The 16730-nt window shown below is 42.2% G+C and overlaps 3 protein-coding genes across 17 annotated transcripts in view; 1 reads left to right on the plus strand and 2 right to left on the minus strand.

Moving 5' to 3' along the window:
• Positions 1 to 7475, minus strand: part of camkmt (calmodulin-lysine N-methyltransferase) — a 115030-nt gene extending 107555 nt beyond the window's left edge. For 13 of the 14 annotated variants that reach the window (XR_013328079.1, XR_013328077.1, XR_013328078.1 and 10 more), the window contains exons 1-4: positions 7349 to 7475; positions 7144 to 7246; positions 6047 to 6225; positions 5913 to 5977 (exon numbers count right to left, since the gene is read on the minus strand). Coding sequence is in view for 7 of the 14 variants with exons in the window: in XM_077729755.1 (XP_077585881.1) it covers positions 5913 to 5977; positions 6047 to 6225; positions 7144 to 7239 (340 nt within the window). In the remaining 7 variants the exon portion in view is untranslated. The remainder of the gene's footprint in view (positions 1 to 5912; positions 5978 to 6046; positions 6226 to 7143; positions 7247 to 7348) is intronic. The other variant, XM_077729752.1, reaches the window with a different exon arrangement.
• Positions 7220 to 13408, plus strand: prepl (prolyl endopeptidase like). 2 transcript variants are annotated; one of them, XM_077729740.1, is made up of 15 exons: positions 7220 to 7702; positions 7807 to 7926; positions 8055 to 8121; positions 8398 to 8545; positions 8627 to 8688; positions 8778 to 8904; positions 9143 to 9359; positions 9538 to 9729; positions 9803 to 10015; positions 10394 to 10563; positions 10629 to 10845; positions 10976 to 11125; positions 11355 to 11481; positions 12173 to 12255; positions 12471 to 13408. In XM_077729740.1, exons 1-15 carry the CDS (start codon positions 7529 to 7531, stop codon positions 12546 to 12548), a joined length of 2145 nt encoding a protein of 714 aa, XP_077585866.1. In that variant the 5' UTR covers positions 7220 to 7528; the 3' UTR covers positions 12549 to 13408. The 2 variants fall into 2 exon arrangements, with proteins under 2 accessions (XP_077585866.1, XP_077585867.1); XM_077729741.1 differs by lacking the exon at positions 8055 to 8121 and having other exon boundaries at positions 7224 to 7702.
• On the minus strand, positions 12593 to 16597 carry slc3a1 (solute carrier family 3 member 1). Its single transcript, XM_077729742.1, has 10 exons — positions 16157 to 16597; positions 15823 to 16002; positions 15606 to 15751; positions 15422 to 15547; positions 14902 to 15021; positions 14536 to 14660; positions 14204 to 14405; positions 13953 to 14135; positions 13130 to 13255; positions 12593 to 13064 (listed from the first exon to the last, which is right to left on the minus strand). The coding sequence occupies exons 1-10, from the start codon at positions 16530 to 16532 to the stop codon at positions 12633 to 12635; spliced, it is 2016 nt and encodes a 671-aa protein (XP_077585868.1). The 5' UTR covers positions 16533 to 16597; the 3' UTR covers positions 12593 to 12632.
• Positions 16598 to 16730: the final 133 nt, after the last annotated feature.

A 16730-nucleotide genomic window follows, 5' to 3' on the forward strand; every position in this document is an offset into this window, starting at 1 on the left:
AAGAGAACTTGGTTTATTGTCCTCACAAGGCACAAAAGTAATACATTTCACCTCTAAAAAAAGAAACTCTCAAACCATATTGCACCTTGCAGAGCCGGAATACACAAGTGTTTAAGGTTCAAACAGAAAATTTCGGTGAGTTTTTTTTAAGTTTGTTCTGATGTTTGCACAAAGCACAGTGGAATGCAATTTTCCTTGATAGGCTTTTTTTGGGGATCACTAATGCTACAGTTCAAAACTCATCTACAAACTGTGATTTAGCGCATAATTAATGCATGTTTTAAAAAGAACTGCAATTAGAGCACCCCTGCTCTAAATGATTATGAGAAGGCAAACTATTTTGTGAGACATGCACAATGCAAAACACAGGCTTTTCACTTTTAAAACCTAACAGGTAATATATAGGTTTTGAGGTAACACTGTGTTTGGGTGATTGAAATGGAGAAAAATCCAATAATTGTAACTATCCGGAGGGAAGGCCAGCTTTGCTTTTAGGAGGAAAAAGGGGATCGACCTGTAATTATTACTCTTGCTTTTCTCCATCACCTAATTCCACGGTGAGTAGAGTGGGGGTGGGATTTGATGTTGGGTCTAAGAAAAGGAAGGAGAAATGCTTGCTGTTAAAGTATGTCCTTGTAATTAGCCTAGTATTAGCGGCGGTCACAATACAACAGCGCTGAGAAGGGAAGCCCCCCTTTTTACGCTCTACTCATTTCCTGACCTTACTCCCTGCTGCTTGCTGGTAATAATGCCCGTACACACCCACACACACAACCATGTATTCTATCAAGTCTAATGGGGTTGGTGGGGGCCTCCTGGGCAAAGCTACACCCAAGAGCTCACCTTCAATCCCTATTGTGCTCAAAGCCACATGGTGATTTACTGCAGGGACTTTTTTAAGTGTGTGTGGTTTCATCCCGTCAGCTTGCATTCAGCACTAAACTGTTAACAACCCAGAGTGCATGAGGACAACACACCACCACAGTCAGGCGAGTCCTTGCCCCTCAACATTTTGGCCTCCGGTGAGGACGATGCTGAGGAGAAAATCAATTACTTTCAATTAAGTCAACTCAGGCAACTCTTTCTCAATGTGCCCCCGAGCAGCAACACTGCACTAGAGAGCCTCACTTCAAGAGCATAATGCCACGATCTCCGACATGTGTGCGCAAAAAAAAAACATGCTTGATAATGATAAACAATACCTATTGAATTCATTTTGACACGTTTGAAATTTGAAAACTGCACATGGATTTTTTTTTCAATAAATAGCCATATAATGTTATTTGGAGAGCACGGTGTTCTGTACTGGAAACTTTCCATGAGAATTATGATGTTGAAAATAAGGAAAATAACCTGACATGTGCTAAACAAGTTTGTCGAATAAATGTAGCACCAGGAAGTTCTTGTTGAGCATGGATTTTTTTTTACATGTTGTATGAAAACCACCAGCACACAAGCCCTTATTATAGAGAACGTGTTATAAACAGCGCAACAGGGGAGCGAAAACCTTGTCAATGACACAACTGTCTGAATGTGTCATGGTGTGTGTAGATGTGTGTAGATGTGTGTGTGTGTGTGTGTGTGTGTGTGTGTGTGTGTGTGTGTGTGTGTGTGTGTGTGTGTGTGTGTGTGTGGAGGGGGGGGGGGGGCGTATGTAAGTGTGCATCTGCCAGCTCCCCGTCATGTACTATTATCTAACGAGGTATAATTAGCATTGAGCTACCGTGAGTCGACATAATTATGCAAACAAGGTACTTCTGAACATGATGGGTGAAGTCACACCTGACAGATAACATTAAAAACAAGATGATTGTGCATGAGAAATCGCAAATGGATATACGTATATATGTGATATTTTCATCAGGAGTGAATACGATTCATGCACAATCGATATAAAATTTAAAAAAATAAATATCGTAGGAGAATTTGAATCAAATTATAATTTTCACGCTTGGATGATTCACAATTCACTCGTGTTACTGAATTCATCCGGTTTACAGTGCAGTTTAATCAAATGCGTAAAATTGTGGAGGCCATAGCGATGGTGTGTATTTCGAGGCCTAAGACAATTCTAATTTTCAAAAGATTGTGAGACAACCTATGAAGATCATGGGTGACAACAAGAAAATAGAAGGGAAACTATATGATTGGACAACTGGCTTCCTGTGACTGCTTTCAAAGAGCAAATGTTTACTAATCTTTTGATCTTTGATGGAGGTCATACCCAAACCTTACCCAGGTCTTCCTGACCAAAAGCCTTGCTACATCAACAAGGTTCTTTCTCTCAAATCCAGATGCACAAACACACCCGTAGTGTATTCTTTGTGGTCCAAGCCCTTAGGGTGAGCCAGTCGCAGGAACTAAACACACCTAAAACTACCCATTGAACAACAGACTACCCCCAACACACACACACACACACACACACAATCACAAGCTCCCACTGACAGCCAGGAAAGCTGAGGGAGGTCACAAGTTCAGAGTTCATTAGAGTTCAAAAAGTTCTATGTGATCAACACGGTGAAAAAAAAGACCCTCCAGCTGGTTACAGGTAATGAGCTACAAAAGTAATGCCAATTATAGGAGTTTTCAATTGCTGAATAGTTTCTTGGAACAAACACAGGACTGCCAATACAAAGTATACATAGTACTGAAACTCGCATTCAAGGGAACTATGTAACTTTTTTTCAAAGTTTTGAATCCGTGATGTTGGTTTACCCATTAATCGGTATAAACTGTGCTTCCATTGACTGTACTGTGAGGCCAACGTGCCCACTACTTAGCCATCAGGCCACTGAGTTTCATCCAATTGCTAGTTTATTTTTTTATTAACCAGAAGAAACTATCCAATCAACCTATCAGCAGGTGGTTGTGTCACTCTCTCCACTCTTTTAGTACCACATCACAGCTGTTGGTATATTAAAGGAACGACACAAGTCAAAAAATAGTATCAGGATTGGCTTTCTAAACTTAATTAAAATTCTTTCCTAGACTAAAATGATTTTTTAAGCTTTCCAGTGATGCCTATGGTTGTATTTATTACATATTGTATAATCAATTTCTTCTTCCTTGATTACTGCTATTCAGTGTTATTAGTAAATGTAATACAAAGTTTTATTTAATTGAAATTCCATGATAAAGCATAGTTTGATCTTGAATCCTGTGAATGTCTCCAACTACTCTATGAGTGATATTGTTTTGATGGTAGGGAAATTAAAAAGATGTCATGTACTGTGGTAGTCCATTTGTTTAAAAATGCATGAAAATATGCATATAAATAGTCAAGCAGATCAATAACAACTAATCCTTCACAAAACTGATGTTACCCTTTCGATCGCCTTTGGTCGCAACTCACCGTCAACTCTCCATGTGTGGAATTGAAACCACTGACTTTGGGTTATTGTAAGCTAAGACATCATATTGTTAGCATACATGCCCAGTAGTGGCATTAACACAAAAGCACAGAGGACTGAGAAAGAGAGAGACTAGGTCATGTCGACAGGGGGTGGCAATTTAAAGCTGAGTCGGCATTTTAGGGGTAGTGGGTTAATCCGGCCGAGCTTTTTAGCCATCTATTGAACAGGACAAGGACCCCCAAGGATCCAGGCTTGTCCACACCTCAGGGGTGAGGGATTAGCAAGATAGAAGGGGAAGGTGGTGAAGGTAGACCAGATGAATTGGTAGATGTGTGACACTTTTTTTGTGATGGAGGGGGAGAGTGCATGTCATTCTGAGGGGTGTAGATCAGGAGGTATGTGTGTACTTAGAGGGGTTCCTCTCCTATTTCCAGCAGAAACACAAGCATACCCCAGGGCTGTGACAGGGTCACCTCTGGTCTTTTCAGAGCCTCCTCTCAACCAGGTCTAATTGATCTCACGCATTGCTAGTCCCAAACATGGGATGACGACGAGGCAAGGGGGGGACACGGTTGGCTCATTGTCTGAGGAACAAGATCTCCTCCGCACACATACATACATGGGCATTTAGGTGTGAGGACCCTCCTTAACATGGTGCATTACCGTCATCTTAAACTAAGAGTGCTTTCACCAAATGGAAAGTTGGTTCAACAGAACCTTGTGGATGGTCAGCTCTGTTTTCTTTGATGTTTGATACAGATATGATCTTGTGAAGGAGCTTAATTAAGGTTTCTTTTTTCATGCCGAATACTTGAAATGGTCATCAAACTTAGTCACCTCAACTACCCACGATAAATAGAGAAGGCAAAAAGCTTTTTGTCAAAAAGCAATCAGTTACACAACACAGTCTTCAATGAGAAAATTAGACAATTAGAATTATTCATAAGTATGGATTCTGTCATTTTTATGAAACAACATCATCTTTTTGCTGAATTGTTCAAATGTTCAGCAAACATGTTCGAGCACGTGACCAGAGCCTGATTTTGATCTCCATTCAAACGACACCACATGCATGAATAGATAGTGTCTATGACATGCAGGAGAGGGCAGTGCAGTTTTACAATACGACAGCCAATACAGAAACTTTCTTTACAACATCTTGCTGAGCTCCGTTTGTCTGTGCAGACAAACAACATTGTTTTAAATACTTCTAGCAGAAAAATGGTAATAATGTCAGCCTGTCAGTTTTCTTTTGGACAAACGTAAAATTACACTCTGTACCACTTGCCATTAAACTGAGCATTATAAAATAACATAATCATTGCAAAACTACCCTCAAGCATTATGTTGCCAATGTTGTGCATCCAAAATTTTCCCAATTGGGTGCCAATTTCTATTAAAGGGGTTTTAGGAGTGGGCTTTTTCCAGAACTCCTAATTAACACACATCCACTTGCATTTGGAGTAATTTACTGTAGATGTGCTCTCAACCAAATTTTAAACGGATCTGTAAATGACTTCGCTATAGTGATGCGTCCATGCAGAGGTAAAGAAAGGCGAATCACCTCTGGCATGTCCCCCCCACACCCCCACCGACCCAGCCTTCTTCTCCCTTGTTCAATAGATGCTCCCATCTCCGGCTGTGCTAATCCACCAGTCGAGTGAGGAACTCACTCACCCATCTGTCCAAGCATAACACCAGCTGAGAGGAAGTAGAAACACACCGGAATACTAAAAGCGAGATGATGCTATAAGATTTGCCCTCAACTCCTAAGAGCCACAATGACATTTGTATTTTTATTTGAGAGTATTGTCTCCTTGGCAGAGATTAAACGTAAAACAGAACCATTTTGTGGACGGCTGGTGTTGTTTTCAGGGGGGAACCCGCCTCTGGCCACGGCATTCACCCTTGACCCAGACTCCTGTGGTGCCATCTGGCTGGTTAACGCTAACCTATATAATCTTTGACATGGCATGGCTTTTAAGCATGGCTGGGCACAGAAGGAGGCATTTCATCAATGGACCGCAAGTGAGGGGAGCCTATCAAGCAAAATTGCACTTTGACGCGATTGGAAGTGAGGAGAGTTTACATCTTAAAATGAATCTCAACCAAAGTTAACATGCAAAAAACTACAGATTTTTTGAGGGACAATTGAGACTTCATTTCTGCCAACACCAGAACTAAGTCAAAATCAGAAAAGGCTTAGATTATCATGACTGATTGTTCACTGGGGTTGGTTGTGTTAAGAGACTTTTTTGATCCTCCCCATTCGGATCGGAAAACAGATTGGATGTATGAAAATGGTTCCATATTTAAAGTGGAGTACAAGCGTTGTGCACTTGAATGAAAAATAAATAAATCCTGACTACTTCTGTGGAAAAAGCCATTTGAAGTGGAGCACATGATACACCAAACAACATCAAAGTGTCAATCATTTGCTTAGTTGAACATGCATGTAGCTCATTTAACATTGAGGTTTAGACAAGGTGCCAGGTAGATAATAGCGTATAATAACACATGACAGTTAATAAAGTAAGCAAGTCAAAGAGTACTCACAGACATTGCCGGTGTTGTCAAAGCTGTTGAGCACTTCATTAATTTGTGGAGGTCCCAGATTGTCTCTATGACATGGAACATAAACCTGATCAGATTTCAATTCAAGCACACATTGATATTGACAATTTGCGCACCTTAAGAAGGCACTGTACTGAGGAAAGAAGACACTTGTGTACTCGACCCAATGCTCCTCTGAAGTGTCAACAGAGTCGTGGCACACAGGCCTTGTCCTTTCAAATAGGTTGAATGTCGCAAACCTGCGGACGGAAGCCTGTTTGACCTCCGGGTTGTCTACTTGTTTCTTACGTAAAACCTGAATAAGAAGAAAAAATTAATTCCTTTTGAAAAGCAGCATTTTAGCTGACCTGGAATGAGATTAAAAGAATGAACTTATAAACATCCAATTCAATTGTAAAATTATTGGAAGGTTGGCAAAAAATTGCGTTACATTTTATTTATACTTATACAAGGACTGACGAAATAGTGTTTGCACCTTCTTCAGCAAATATCAAAGGCCAGATCCCCATGCACAATTTGGTAAATCTGCATATAGTGTGAGGGTGTTTTTAAAAATTGATTCTGTGATATATCGAGATATTACATTTCAGAGTGGGCATGGCACCCAAATTTTGGTTTTAGTTTGGATGCTCACACTCAAGATTTTCAAATACAATAAATAACCACTATTATTAAAACCAGGCAAATTGGAGAAGTGTCACTAAGCAGCATCTTTGTATTTGTGTGAAATGATTAAAATCAGTAAACCCAAAGCCATAAACAATAAATTCAGGAATGGAGCTCTCTTGCCAAGGACCGATGAGTGCTGTTAGTCTGTTACATTTTCCTTCTTTACCATCTAATTTTCTGAACAGCTTTATCCTCATTAGGGTCGCGGGGGTGCTGGAGCCAATCCAAGCTGACTCAGGGCCAGAGGCAGGGGACACCTTGAATCGGGGGCCAGCCGATCACAGGGCACAAGGAGACGGATAACTATGCACGCTCACATCCATACCTAAGGGCAATTTAGAGTGTCAAATCAGCCTACCATGATTGTGTTTGGAATGTGGGAGTAAACCGGAGTACCTGGAGGAAACACACGCAGGCTTGGCGAGAACATACAAACTCCACACAGATGGACATGATCTGGATTTGAACCCAGGAACACAGAGCTGTGAGGTTGACGCGCTAACCACTCACTGGGCCGCGATTCTAAAATGAATGGATGAATTACCTGTCTGAGAAGCGTCCACCTGGCTCGTGCAACGTCGGCAGTGACACCATCGTGAGACTTTGAGGCATTTGCGGCACAAGACGGATCATCGTTCATGTTTCCCCTGTTAAAAAAAACACCGGCGCGTTTGCGAAAGACTTCTCGATAAAAGTGATATAAAAAGGATGGGTTTTATTTCATTACAATACAAAATCAGTATGATCACCTGCTCAAGGAGTTTTGCTTCTTCCGTATCCTTTGATGCCCGAGACATATCAGTAGATAGCAAAACTACCGATCTGGATTTTTAGGTGAATTGTGCTGAGGTTTACTCTGTTTTTGATTAGTTTTGTCTGAATTTGAATCTACGTCATCCACAACTGGCTTTGTTTAGGAAGTATCTCACATGGTGAACATCTCCGTAGTGGCTCAATGGTGTCATTGTAGAATGACATGCAGAATGGCTGCATTAACTGTGCTTCGATTACCTGCACGTTTAGTGGAATTCCATCCACATTTAAAAGGGACTTTCCTCTTGCACTGTATCTGCAGGCGCATCCAATGTCGTTTCTACACTAAGGTAAGCGTTGTCGATATTTGATGCTGCGTTTAATGACTATAATAAAATTGTAAAATGTACTGTTTTCTCACATTTAAAAAGTTTCAACAATTTTATTTATGAAGGATATACACAAGGATCTCCCGGATCGTGGTCTCGGACAGTACAAGGAGTTACAGTCTCAATTCAAGAGACACCTAAGGGCAACATATAGCAGGTTCTCAAACGAACCTGACCACTCAGTGGTAAGTGTTTTCCCAGGTTTGGGGGTACTAAAATAAGGATCATTCAATGCCAGCTACCGTCCTTAATATCCATATGATGTATATTTCTGTCAGTGGAAATGAACGATGTAGATTCTGTCTTCACATAGGTTTATGGACGTCAAAATATTTACTTTGTGGAAGGAGATGGCATCTACAGAATGAAAAATAGACAGCGTAAGCAATGAGATTCTTCCCTGGGCCTGCATAGGTTTTCTCTGGGTACTCCGGTTTGCAGCCACATCTCCAAAATATGCATGGTTGAACACTCTAAAATTCATCAAGTATGAGCATGAGTGGTTGTTATTCTAAGGAAAGTCAAAGAAAATTAATGAATGAATCAATCAATCATTCAATCATCTTGTGTGTTCTTATATATACGTCTATTAAACCTATCCATGACAACTTTCCTTGTGTAAAACATTATATGCCTTACAATTATTTTGTCAACAGGTAAGACAGAACCAGAGCAGGTTCTCAACCTTGGATGCATCTCAGATTATGAGGATATGCAAAGGTGGACCATACAAAGAATACGACTCTCCCCTGAGGAGAAGCGTCTTGCTGCCACCTTGAAGAAAAATGACACAGAAAAATTAAGGTTAATGTTGTAGGAAAGCCCATTTCTGCATTTCTCTTTACACTCATAATAAACAACAATGTGATGTGTCCTTTAACCCAGGTGTGTGATTGTGACACTTGACCAAAGAGATATATTGACTCTAGAAGACGTCTTGAGCTTTGGTGAGCTTTTTTTTACACATACTAAAAACTGTATTTATGAAAAAATCATAATAGCAATTGCAACACATATTATGATTGTCTCATCTAAGAGTGGGCCACAGATGAGGTGTTTTTTTACACCATCCAGGAAAGTTTGAAGTGCCAAAAAGTGTATCGTTTGGACTTGACTAAAAATGGAAGTGGCATTTGCACAGTGTACGAGGAATTGGAGCCGGAGTGAGTACTGAACATTTTTAATTCTGCACTTCTGTGGTCAAAGCACTTGTCATTTACAAGTATAGTATTTCAGCATCCTTAAAAATCCCATTGGTGTTTAGAGTTGCCAAAATTTAAAAAAATCAATACATCTTATAACCAGAAGGCTCAGAAAAAGGAGGGCGAGTCAGTCATATATGAGTGTGATAGGGTAATTTCCCAAATGCCTTTAACGCAAGTGCTTTTCTTTCCTACTCAGTGTGTTTGTAGAGGTGTCCCTCTCTAGGGACCGTCAAGTGCTGATCATCACCTGCAGCAGCAGGAGCAGCTCCGAGGTGTATCTCGTAGATTTGTCGGACCCCCGTCTGAAGCCCATCCTTGTTCAGGCGCGCCAGCCTGAGCTTTTGTATCATGTGGAACACTGGAGACAGAACTTGATCATTCTTGCCAACACTGGGCTAGGACAGGAATATCAGGTAGTGTGAAAAACAAATAGATGCAAAATTTGTCCCAGTCCAGTGGAAGTTGAGTGCCATTTACTTCAATTATTAGCTCAAGAAAAATATCGAATATATTTCTGCTGATCAATCAGTGATTAGAAAGATTAGACGGTTTATCACTTTTGACTTAGTTTAATATAAGTCTCTTGTCCAGGTGGTAATGGCGCCCCTCTCAAAACCCTCCATGGTCTCATGGGACAAAGTATTCACTCCGTCTCCTGGGACTGTGCTAAAAGATATGGATGTGGTTGGTGGACACTGCATTCTGGTTGCGATGACGGCAAACAACGAGCTTGAACTGATTGTCGTTCCACTGTCGCGATCAAGGGAAGCATATAGTTTGCAGGTGAAATATAAAACCACACACAGTTTCTGTACAACTTTTACAATGCTAAACACTCTGGTTTGTATACTTCAAGCTCCCCATGTGGGCATGTGTCATTGAAACAAAGCGCCCTGGCCTTAAAGACCATCTCAACACCTTCGAATTCCTGATCTCCTCTCCAGTCCGCCCTCCAGTAGCCTACTGTCTTTACCCAGAGGAAGGCCATCTTTCATCAGGAGACATGCCCTCTCGTTTTAAAAAGCAGCAGAGGAATTATATCACGACACGTGTGACGGCCTGCAGTGAGGTAAGAAGTTTATAGTGGAATCTGGTAAGACAGTGTTTTTAATACAAAATCATAATTGTCTTATTGTCAGAGTAATTTTTCTCTCTAATTGAACAATTGTTTAAAGGTATTCAAAAAGCCATGATAAAGACTCGCAAAGATCCATAAAAAATATATTGAACTTTTTTTCATTTTTCATTCATATTCCATTCCGTCTATCCTCACAACTGTCACAGGGGTGCTGGAGCCTATCCCAGCTAACTACAGGCACCAGGCAGGGGACACCTGCATTGGCCAACTACATTGGAGGCTTTTTATATTTTCAATGGAAGCATTGGTTTTCTAACATGGATTAGAATGCTGTTAGAGGTTTTAATTCAAATCACTTCCATGGTATAGGATGGTACCTTAGTACCAGTAACACTGCTCCACAGCTTGGATTGCAAAAGAGACACACCTCTGCTTGTGCACGTGTATGGAGCTTACGGTGAGGATGTCAACATGCAGTTCAATCCGGTAAAAAGGCTTCTGCTGGAGCAAGGCTGGGCTCTGGCATATTGCCATATAAGGTAACCTTCACCAAGATTGCAAATCAACGGATACAAACATTTGTATTAATGGACATGTCGTGTAGAGGGGGTGGAGAGCGTGGGCTGGCATGGCAGAGACAAGCCCGCGTCAAGGGGAAGCACAGAGGAGTGGAAGATCTTCGAGCCTGCCTCAGTTACCTCTTTTCTACGGGAGTCTCCAGCCCTTCGCGGACCGCCCTCACCGCATGCAGCGCCGGAGCCGTGCCGGTTGGGGCTCTGTGTAACGTATGGCCAGATATGATGAGGGCAGTTACACTGCAGGTACACTTGCATTCCAAAGATAATCACTTCACATCATGTTGTGGATATGTCGATTCTTACATAGATGCCATATGGTGAGGCACTGTACTCTTTTAACATGCTGGCATTTTTCATTATATGGCTATGCCAGAGCCCTTTCCTGGATGTACTCGGTACAATGGAGGACCCCAAACTGCCTCTAACAGTGGAGGATAGGGAAGAGTGGGGGAATCCCATGGAAAACCCAGAACAGAGGATCACCATCGCCTCCTATTGCCCAGTCTACAATATCACTCCTCAGGTAGACACCTTACAACTGTCCTATTGACCCATTCATATTTAAACTGCACTGAATACTGCTGAAAAGCATAAGAAATACAGGATCCAACTTCTTTAGGTATGGAAGCAATGCATGTGAGTTGTATTGTGAATCAGTCAATGATACACTTTATGATGTGAAGAGTTGTCCAAAAAAATATGCTTGAGTCTGTATTTTAACGTGGTTTCTTCCTTCCTCAACCCTATTTTAGCGCTACCCGTCAATGCTGCTTACAGCCTACGCAGATGACAACAGGGCACCTCTGGTGGGGGTCCTTAAGTATGTCAAGAAGCTAAAGCAAGCTGTACAAACTCACTCCAATGTGACGTCCGAATCAGGTACAATCAGACAGCTCTTTTGCACTAACTTGAACAGTAGGTGCAGCAGAGTGTACCATTACATATACTGTTAAGGGAATGTTTGCCCTGTTAGATCCCATTCCGTCCATGTCAGCACACTGAAAACAGCCGTCTGTCATGTGAGTCATTTTAAGTTCACAACCAATGTATAGTGCAGGTCACCTTGCGGTATTATGTGGATGCGCGTGCTCGCTAATTGCACTCATTTCCCCGCAGACGGGCTCTCTCCTCCCTCTCGTTTCTAATCGGACCGCATCACATCACCCGGCTTCAGTTGTTCATACGCCCATAGCGGCGCAAGGCAGACCATGAGGGGGGGGTTGTCCGTACGTGCGCATAATCTCGGCTCTCTTGAGTCTATTTGATAAAGTGCTGATGGCGTAGAGACCGGGCGGTAGAGACCCATTAGCATGGTGAAGAGATAGTGTCTCAGAGCAACAGATTAGACGCCAGACTGGGAGCTGTCAAGGTCAAGACCGTGCTTGTGAAACAGCCATGACCGCCGAGATGGGGAGGTGGAGGAGAGCACTGGGGGGGAAAGATCTTCTGAATTAAAAGAGGAGGGATGAGAGACAGAAGAGACTCAGTGGTGGAGTCAGGCTCTAGGGAGAGTTAGGCAGGTGAGATATTGTTTAATTTGGCTTTTGTGTTGCCATTTCAAATCTCCTAGATGGTGAACCAAATATAGTGGTGAATATCCAACCTGGATCTAGTCACGTGGGACCAGATGAGTGGGAGTCCATGTTGGATGAGGTAAAGCATATATACATATAAGAGGCAGAATGGGTGAATCAAAGTGTTCAATATAAACCATTTGGAAAATATAATTGAATATGGCCCGCACAGGAGTCTTAAATTCAAGCTATGCTAAACTTCTCAGCTTTAAGATTGAATTAGTCACATTAACAGTCTTTCCATTTTTTGTCTCCTACAAATACAACTCTAACTGCATTTCCTCCCTGAAATAGGAAGCCCTCCAACTGGCGTTTCTCTACAACGAGCTGGACTTGGAGCCTCCTCGTCCTCCCTATAGGAAGAAGATCTAAAAGTTGTTTTAGAAAACAAACAACGGGACAAGAAAGAATAACTGCAGTTTCTTTTTGACAAATACACATGCATTAGTTTATTTCTTAGCATGTATAGAGAATGTCAAAGGCACTCAAATAACAGGCCTTCTCAGAGATATAACACAACCTCAGTGGGTTGGCGTTAAAGGAAACATGTGCAGAGAACTCAATTATTAAACCCTCTCCGGCCTCAGTGGGGATCCGAGATTTGCTGACCATTTTACCGTCGTTTACCGGGTTTGTGCTCATCAGAACCCGCAGACGCTCGGGCAGCTCCACGACCACGGAGAGGTCAGACACGGTCGACTCACGGCCGAAGTTGAGCACCATGAGGAAAGCGTGGTCCAGCCCGTCCAACTCTCGCAAGTAGGCGAAGACGCTGCCGTCAGTGTAAATGAAACAAAACCAGCCCCGTTGAAGGGCCAGCTCAGTCTGACGTAGCTTGCTTAGGAAGCGATACTGTGACAACACAGAGCTGTCGTTTTGCTTCTGGACCTAAAAGAAGACGTGTGGATTAGTTGTTGTGCTGTTCATACGTTTTATTTTTTTATTTTTTGTACCTCTACATTGACATTGCTGTAGTTAGGATGCACAGGCAACCAAGTGACATTGGTCTTGTCGTTGAAGCCTGCATTGAGGTCATCACTCCACTGCATTGGAGAACGCTGAGGATCTCGACTGGCACTCTGCATTAAACACATTTCAATGTAAATGGACATCGTCTAGATCTAATTCAAGAATTTTGCCTTTAAAAAGATACTAAAATATATTTTTTAATTGTTGTATTGCTGCAGTGTATTAGTTTCTTTCATATGTCTTTTTAATGTGTGCACATAATTATGTCAAAAAAATAATGGTTTTCTACATGAAATAAATTCCATTCAAATATAAGACCGCTTGGTGTAGTGGTTCACTTTGCTGACTTCGGGGCAAGCATGAGATCGATTTGTGCTTTGTGATTGCGAGTGAATGGTTGACTGACGACCAGTCTAAGATGTAGTCTGCCTTTCGCCTGAAGTCAGCTGGAAAAAGCTCCAGCAACCCTTGGGAGGATGTGCAGCACAGATGATGACTGAAGGAATGAATAACACCTCTTATCCATCAGAATAACCTTTTTCCATTTGCACAAAAAAAGATGATTTTTTTCTTTTATATGCACTTTGGCCTCCAAATGAGTAGTGTAAGGCACACAATATTTTTCTTCCACGAATTAGAAAAAAATACATCCTGTGCGATGGCATATCTTACATTATCATGTAAATGTCCACTGAATAAGTGGTTTATGCATCGGTCTCACAGTTCTGAGGTTGAGGTTTTGATCCCAGCGTGGTCCTCACTGTGTACAGTTCACATGTTATGTGTTTTGTAATGTAAATATTTTACCCTGTTGTTTTTGCCTGCTGGGTCCTGAATCTGACTCTCTGTCACATTGATGTTCTCCATGCCTATCTCCTCGCCATAGTAGGTGGTGGGCGTACCAGGAAGAGTCAGCAGAAGCATGTTGATGATCCGCGAGTAGTGCGAACCAGCCCTTGAGGCGACGCGGGGCGTGTTGTGATTCCCAACCTGATCAGAGGGAAATGCTTAATTAGTGTTTCAGTTGTGAGCAATAATATGTCAGTAATGCAAATCACCAGCCAGTTAGGCCAATGCCCTGTCGGCATGTTGGCCATCCAGAGATTCACCAGATGGTTAACCCACAATCCACTGTTGTTGTGCGGCAGATCCAAGAGGTAGAAGTTAATGGGGAAGTCGCTTTCTTTCACTAAACGTGTTCCATAGTACATCATGGTTTTTTCCACCTCAGGTCCATCATTTGATTCTGTCATCATTAACCTAAAGTGCAGAAGCAACATTTAGTTGTCCAAAAACTAACTATAATGCAAACACTGTACAGCAAACCCCCAATCATTGCAAGGGAAATATTCCTGACAAAGAGCCACGTAACAGAAAGCGATAATTCTACCTGTATCTGCCAGGTTCCCGGCTGTAGACGTCCATGTGAGCCCTCCACTCTCTCAGTAGGTCATGCAGACCCACCTGAGTTGTGGTAAAGTCATGGTGGAGGTCCCACTTTGAAGTAATCAACTCCTGGAAGAAGAGGGAACAAATAGCACAACTGTACAAATGTGCACCTTTTAAGCCATCACACTCGAATTAAGTGGAAATTGGCTGTGAGTAGAATATTGTAGGAATTTAAAAGTGATTTAGAACAGTGAATTATCTGACAAAAGTATGCCTGTAATCTTCCCAATCTAACGGCACCAAGAAAAAGCTGATTTTGTGACAGAATGCCAGTCTTATACAAAGCGTTTATGGTAATAAAACTCACAGGAGGCTTGTCTGGGTCCACCTGAGGCTCGTCCCTCAAGTGTGTGGACTCCAGCAGGTGCCTTACTGCATCCATCCTGAAGCCATCCACTCCCTTGTCCAGCCAGAAGCTAATTATATCCTGAAATAAAAGTTATTAAACTATTAAAATGGACACAACCGTCACTTGCACTTTGAGCTTCTTGTTGTTAAAAGCACATAAACTTAAGTTAATGTATAATATTGTCAGGCATAACAAGGCAGACTTTGAATCTCTCAAGTCATCATATGATGGAATTGATTTCAGTGAGGGCCTACACTAAATATAAATATATATACATATATATAAGAAAAGAAAAAAATATATATATATATCCCATTTTCACTGTACTTTCCCGTGTGCATTGACATCTTTTTCCCCCAAATGTCATTGAGTGGACACATTGTTATAGCAGAATTTTCTCTACCTTCACACTTTTGCACTGCTCACTTAAGGTAACCATAGAAAACAACAATAATGGTGCTCTCTGGTTTCAGCTTACAAACATTTCTTGGCGGACACGGGGGCTTCTAAAGTTGAGGTCAGGTTGTTCCTTGAGAAATTGATGGAGGTAACACTGTCCTCGAACTGCATCATATGTCCACGAAGAGTTCCCAAACACGCTCACCTGAAAGAAGAAGATGGAGTAAACCGTGTCAGTTTGTGAAGTCCTAAACTCAATTTACCCAGTTATTGGGCTTGGGTCCCGTGGCAGTACAGTCAGCCCAGACGTAATAGTCTTTGTAATGTGGATCTCCTGTGCGACTTAAGTTGAACCAGCGATGCTTATCACTAGTGTGATTTGGAATGAGGTCCATGATCAGCTTCAAACCTGGTACAAGCAGAGACAAACATCATGTGAAGTGTGCTGCCACTGTAAAGTTTAGTTTAAAAGGGCTTCACCTAATTTGTGCATCCCAGCCAAGAGGTCTTCAAAGTCTTTCATGGTGCCGAAAAGTGGGTCAATGGCCTGGAAATCTTCCACATCATAGCCCAAGTCCCTCATGGGAGAGCGGTAGAAAGGGCTGACCCACACTGATTTGATGTTCAGGTACTCAAAATATCCCAACTTCTCTTGAATGCCTTACCCAGTGCAGCAGACGAAGCATCAACCGCCACAAAAACAACCAAGTTATCGCAAATTTTCTTTTAATTAGCTGTTATATTCATGAGAGCGTGTCACTTTCTTTTAATTCTACCAACACACGTTCATAAAAGTGCAATATTGCCAACTTACCTTTTAGGTCTCCCACTCCATCTCCATTGGAATCCTTGAAGGAGCGGGGATACACATGATAAACGGGGGATACCTGCCACCAGCTGAGGCAGTGGGGTGACAATGCCACCATACTAACGGTGAGGCCCACTAGTGACAGTGTGCAAACCACAATCAGCCAGAAGAGGATCTCACGTGGGACTCGATAGCAAGCCTGCGAGGAGTGTAGCAGCAGGACCTCTTTGGGCATGCCGGCGTATGGCTTGATCTGCGTGTATTCCTCGGCGGGGGAGTCTATCAACTTCACATCTAACTCCACGGGGGTGGTTGTTTTGTCCGCTATTGGCTTTTCCTCTTCCACCTGCTGGAAGGCCGGATTCATGGTGCCCAGCTCCATATCGTCGTTAATGTCCGAATGCAAGAGTTGTGTTGCTTCTTGGTGTGCGTGTGTCTGTGGAGAAAGTCAGGGTTCTCTCCTTTATCTTTATTACACACATGCGCACTGCTAGTCCAACCTGAGGAATGCACGGGGCTGGTTAGAGATTAGACTGACTGGTCGCAGGAAAAAGGGCTTGGATCAGTCAGTGTGTTATGT

Source organism: Stigmatopora nigra, chromosome 12 (assembly GCF_051989575.1).
Source record: "Stigmatopora nigra isolate UIUO_SnigA chromosome 12, RoL_Snig_1.1, whole genome shotgun sequence".
Lineage (NCBI taxonomy): Eukaryota > Metazoa > Chordata > Actinopteri > Syngnathiformes > Syngnathidae > Stigmatopora > Stigmatopora nigra.

Coding starts and splice junctions, on each gene's coding strand:
- prepl (XM_077729740.1), top strand. CDS start 7,529: ATGGTGAACATCTCCGTAGTGGCTCAATGGTGTCATTGTAGAATGACA. Junction 8,122..8,397: donor CAGAATGAAAAATAGACAGC/GTAAGCAATGAG, acceptor TTTTGTCAACAG/GTAAGACAGAACCAGAGCAG. Junction 10,846..10,975: donor TGAGGGCAGTTACACTGCAG/GTACACTTGCAT, acceptor TGGCTATGCCAG/AGCCCTTTCCTGGATGTACT.
- slc3a1 (XM_077729742.1), bottom strand. CDS start 16,532: ATGGAGCTGGGCACCATGAATCCGGCCTTCCAGCAGGTGGAAGAGGAA. Junction 14,406..14,535: donor CGGGAACCTGGCAGATACAG/GTAGAATTATCG, acceptor TCTGCACTTTAG/GTTAATGATGACAGAATCAA. Junction 13,256..13,952: donor CAGCAGGCAAAAACAACAGG/GTAAAATATTTA, acceptor TGTTTAATGCAG/AGTGCCAGTCGAGATCCTCA.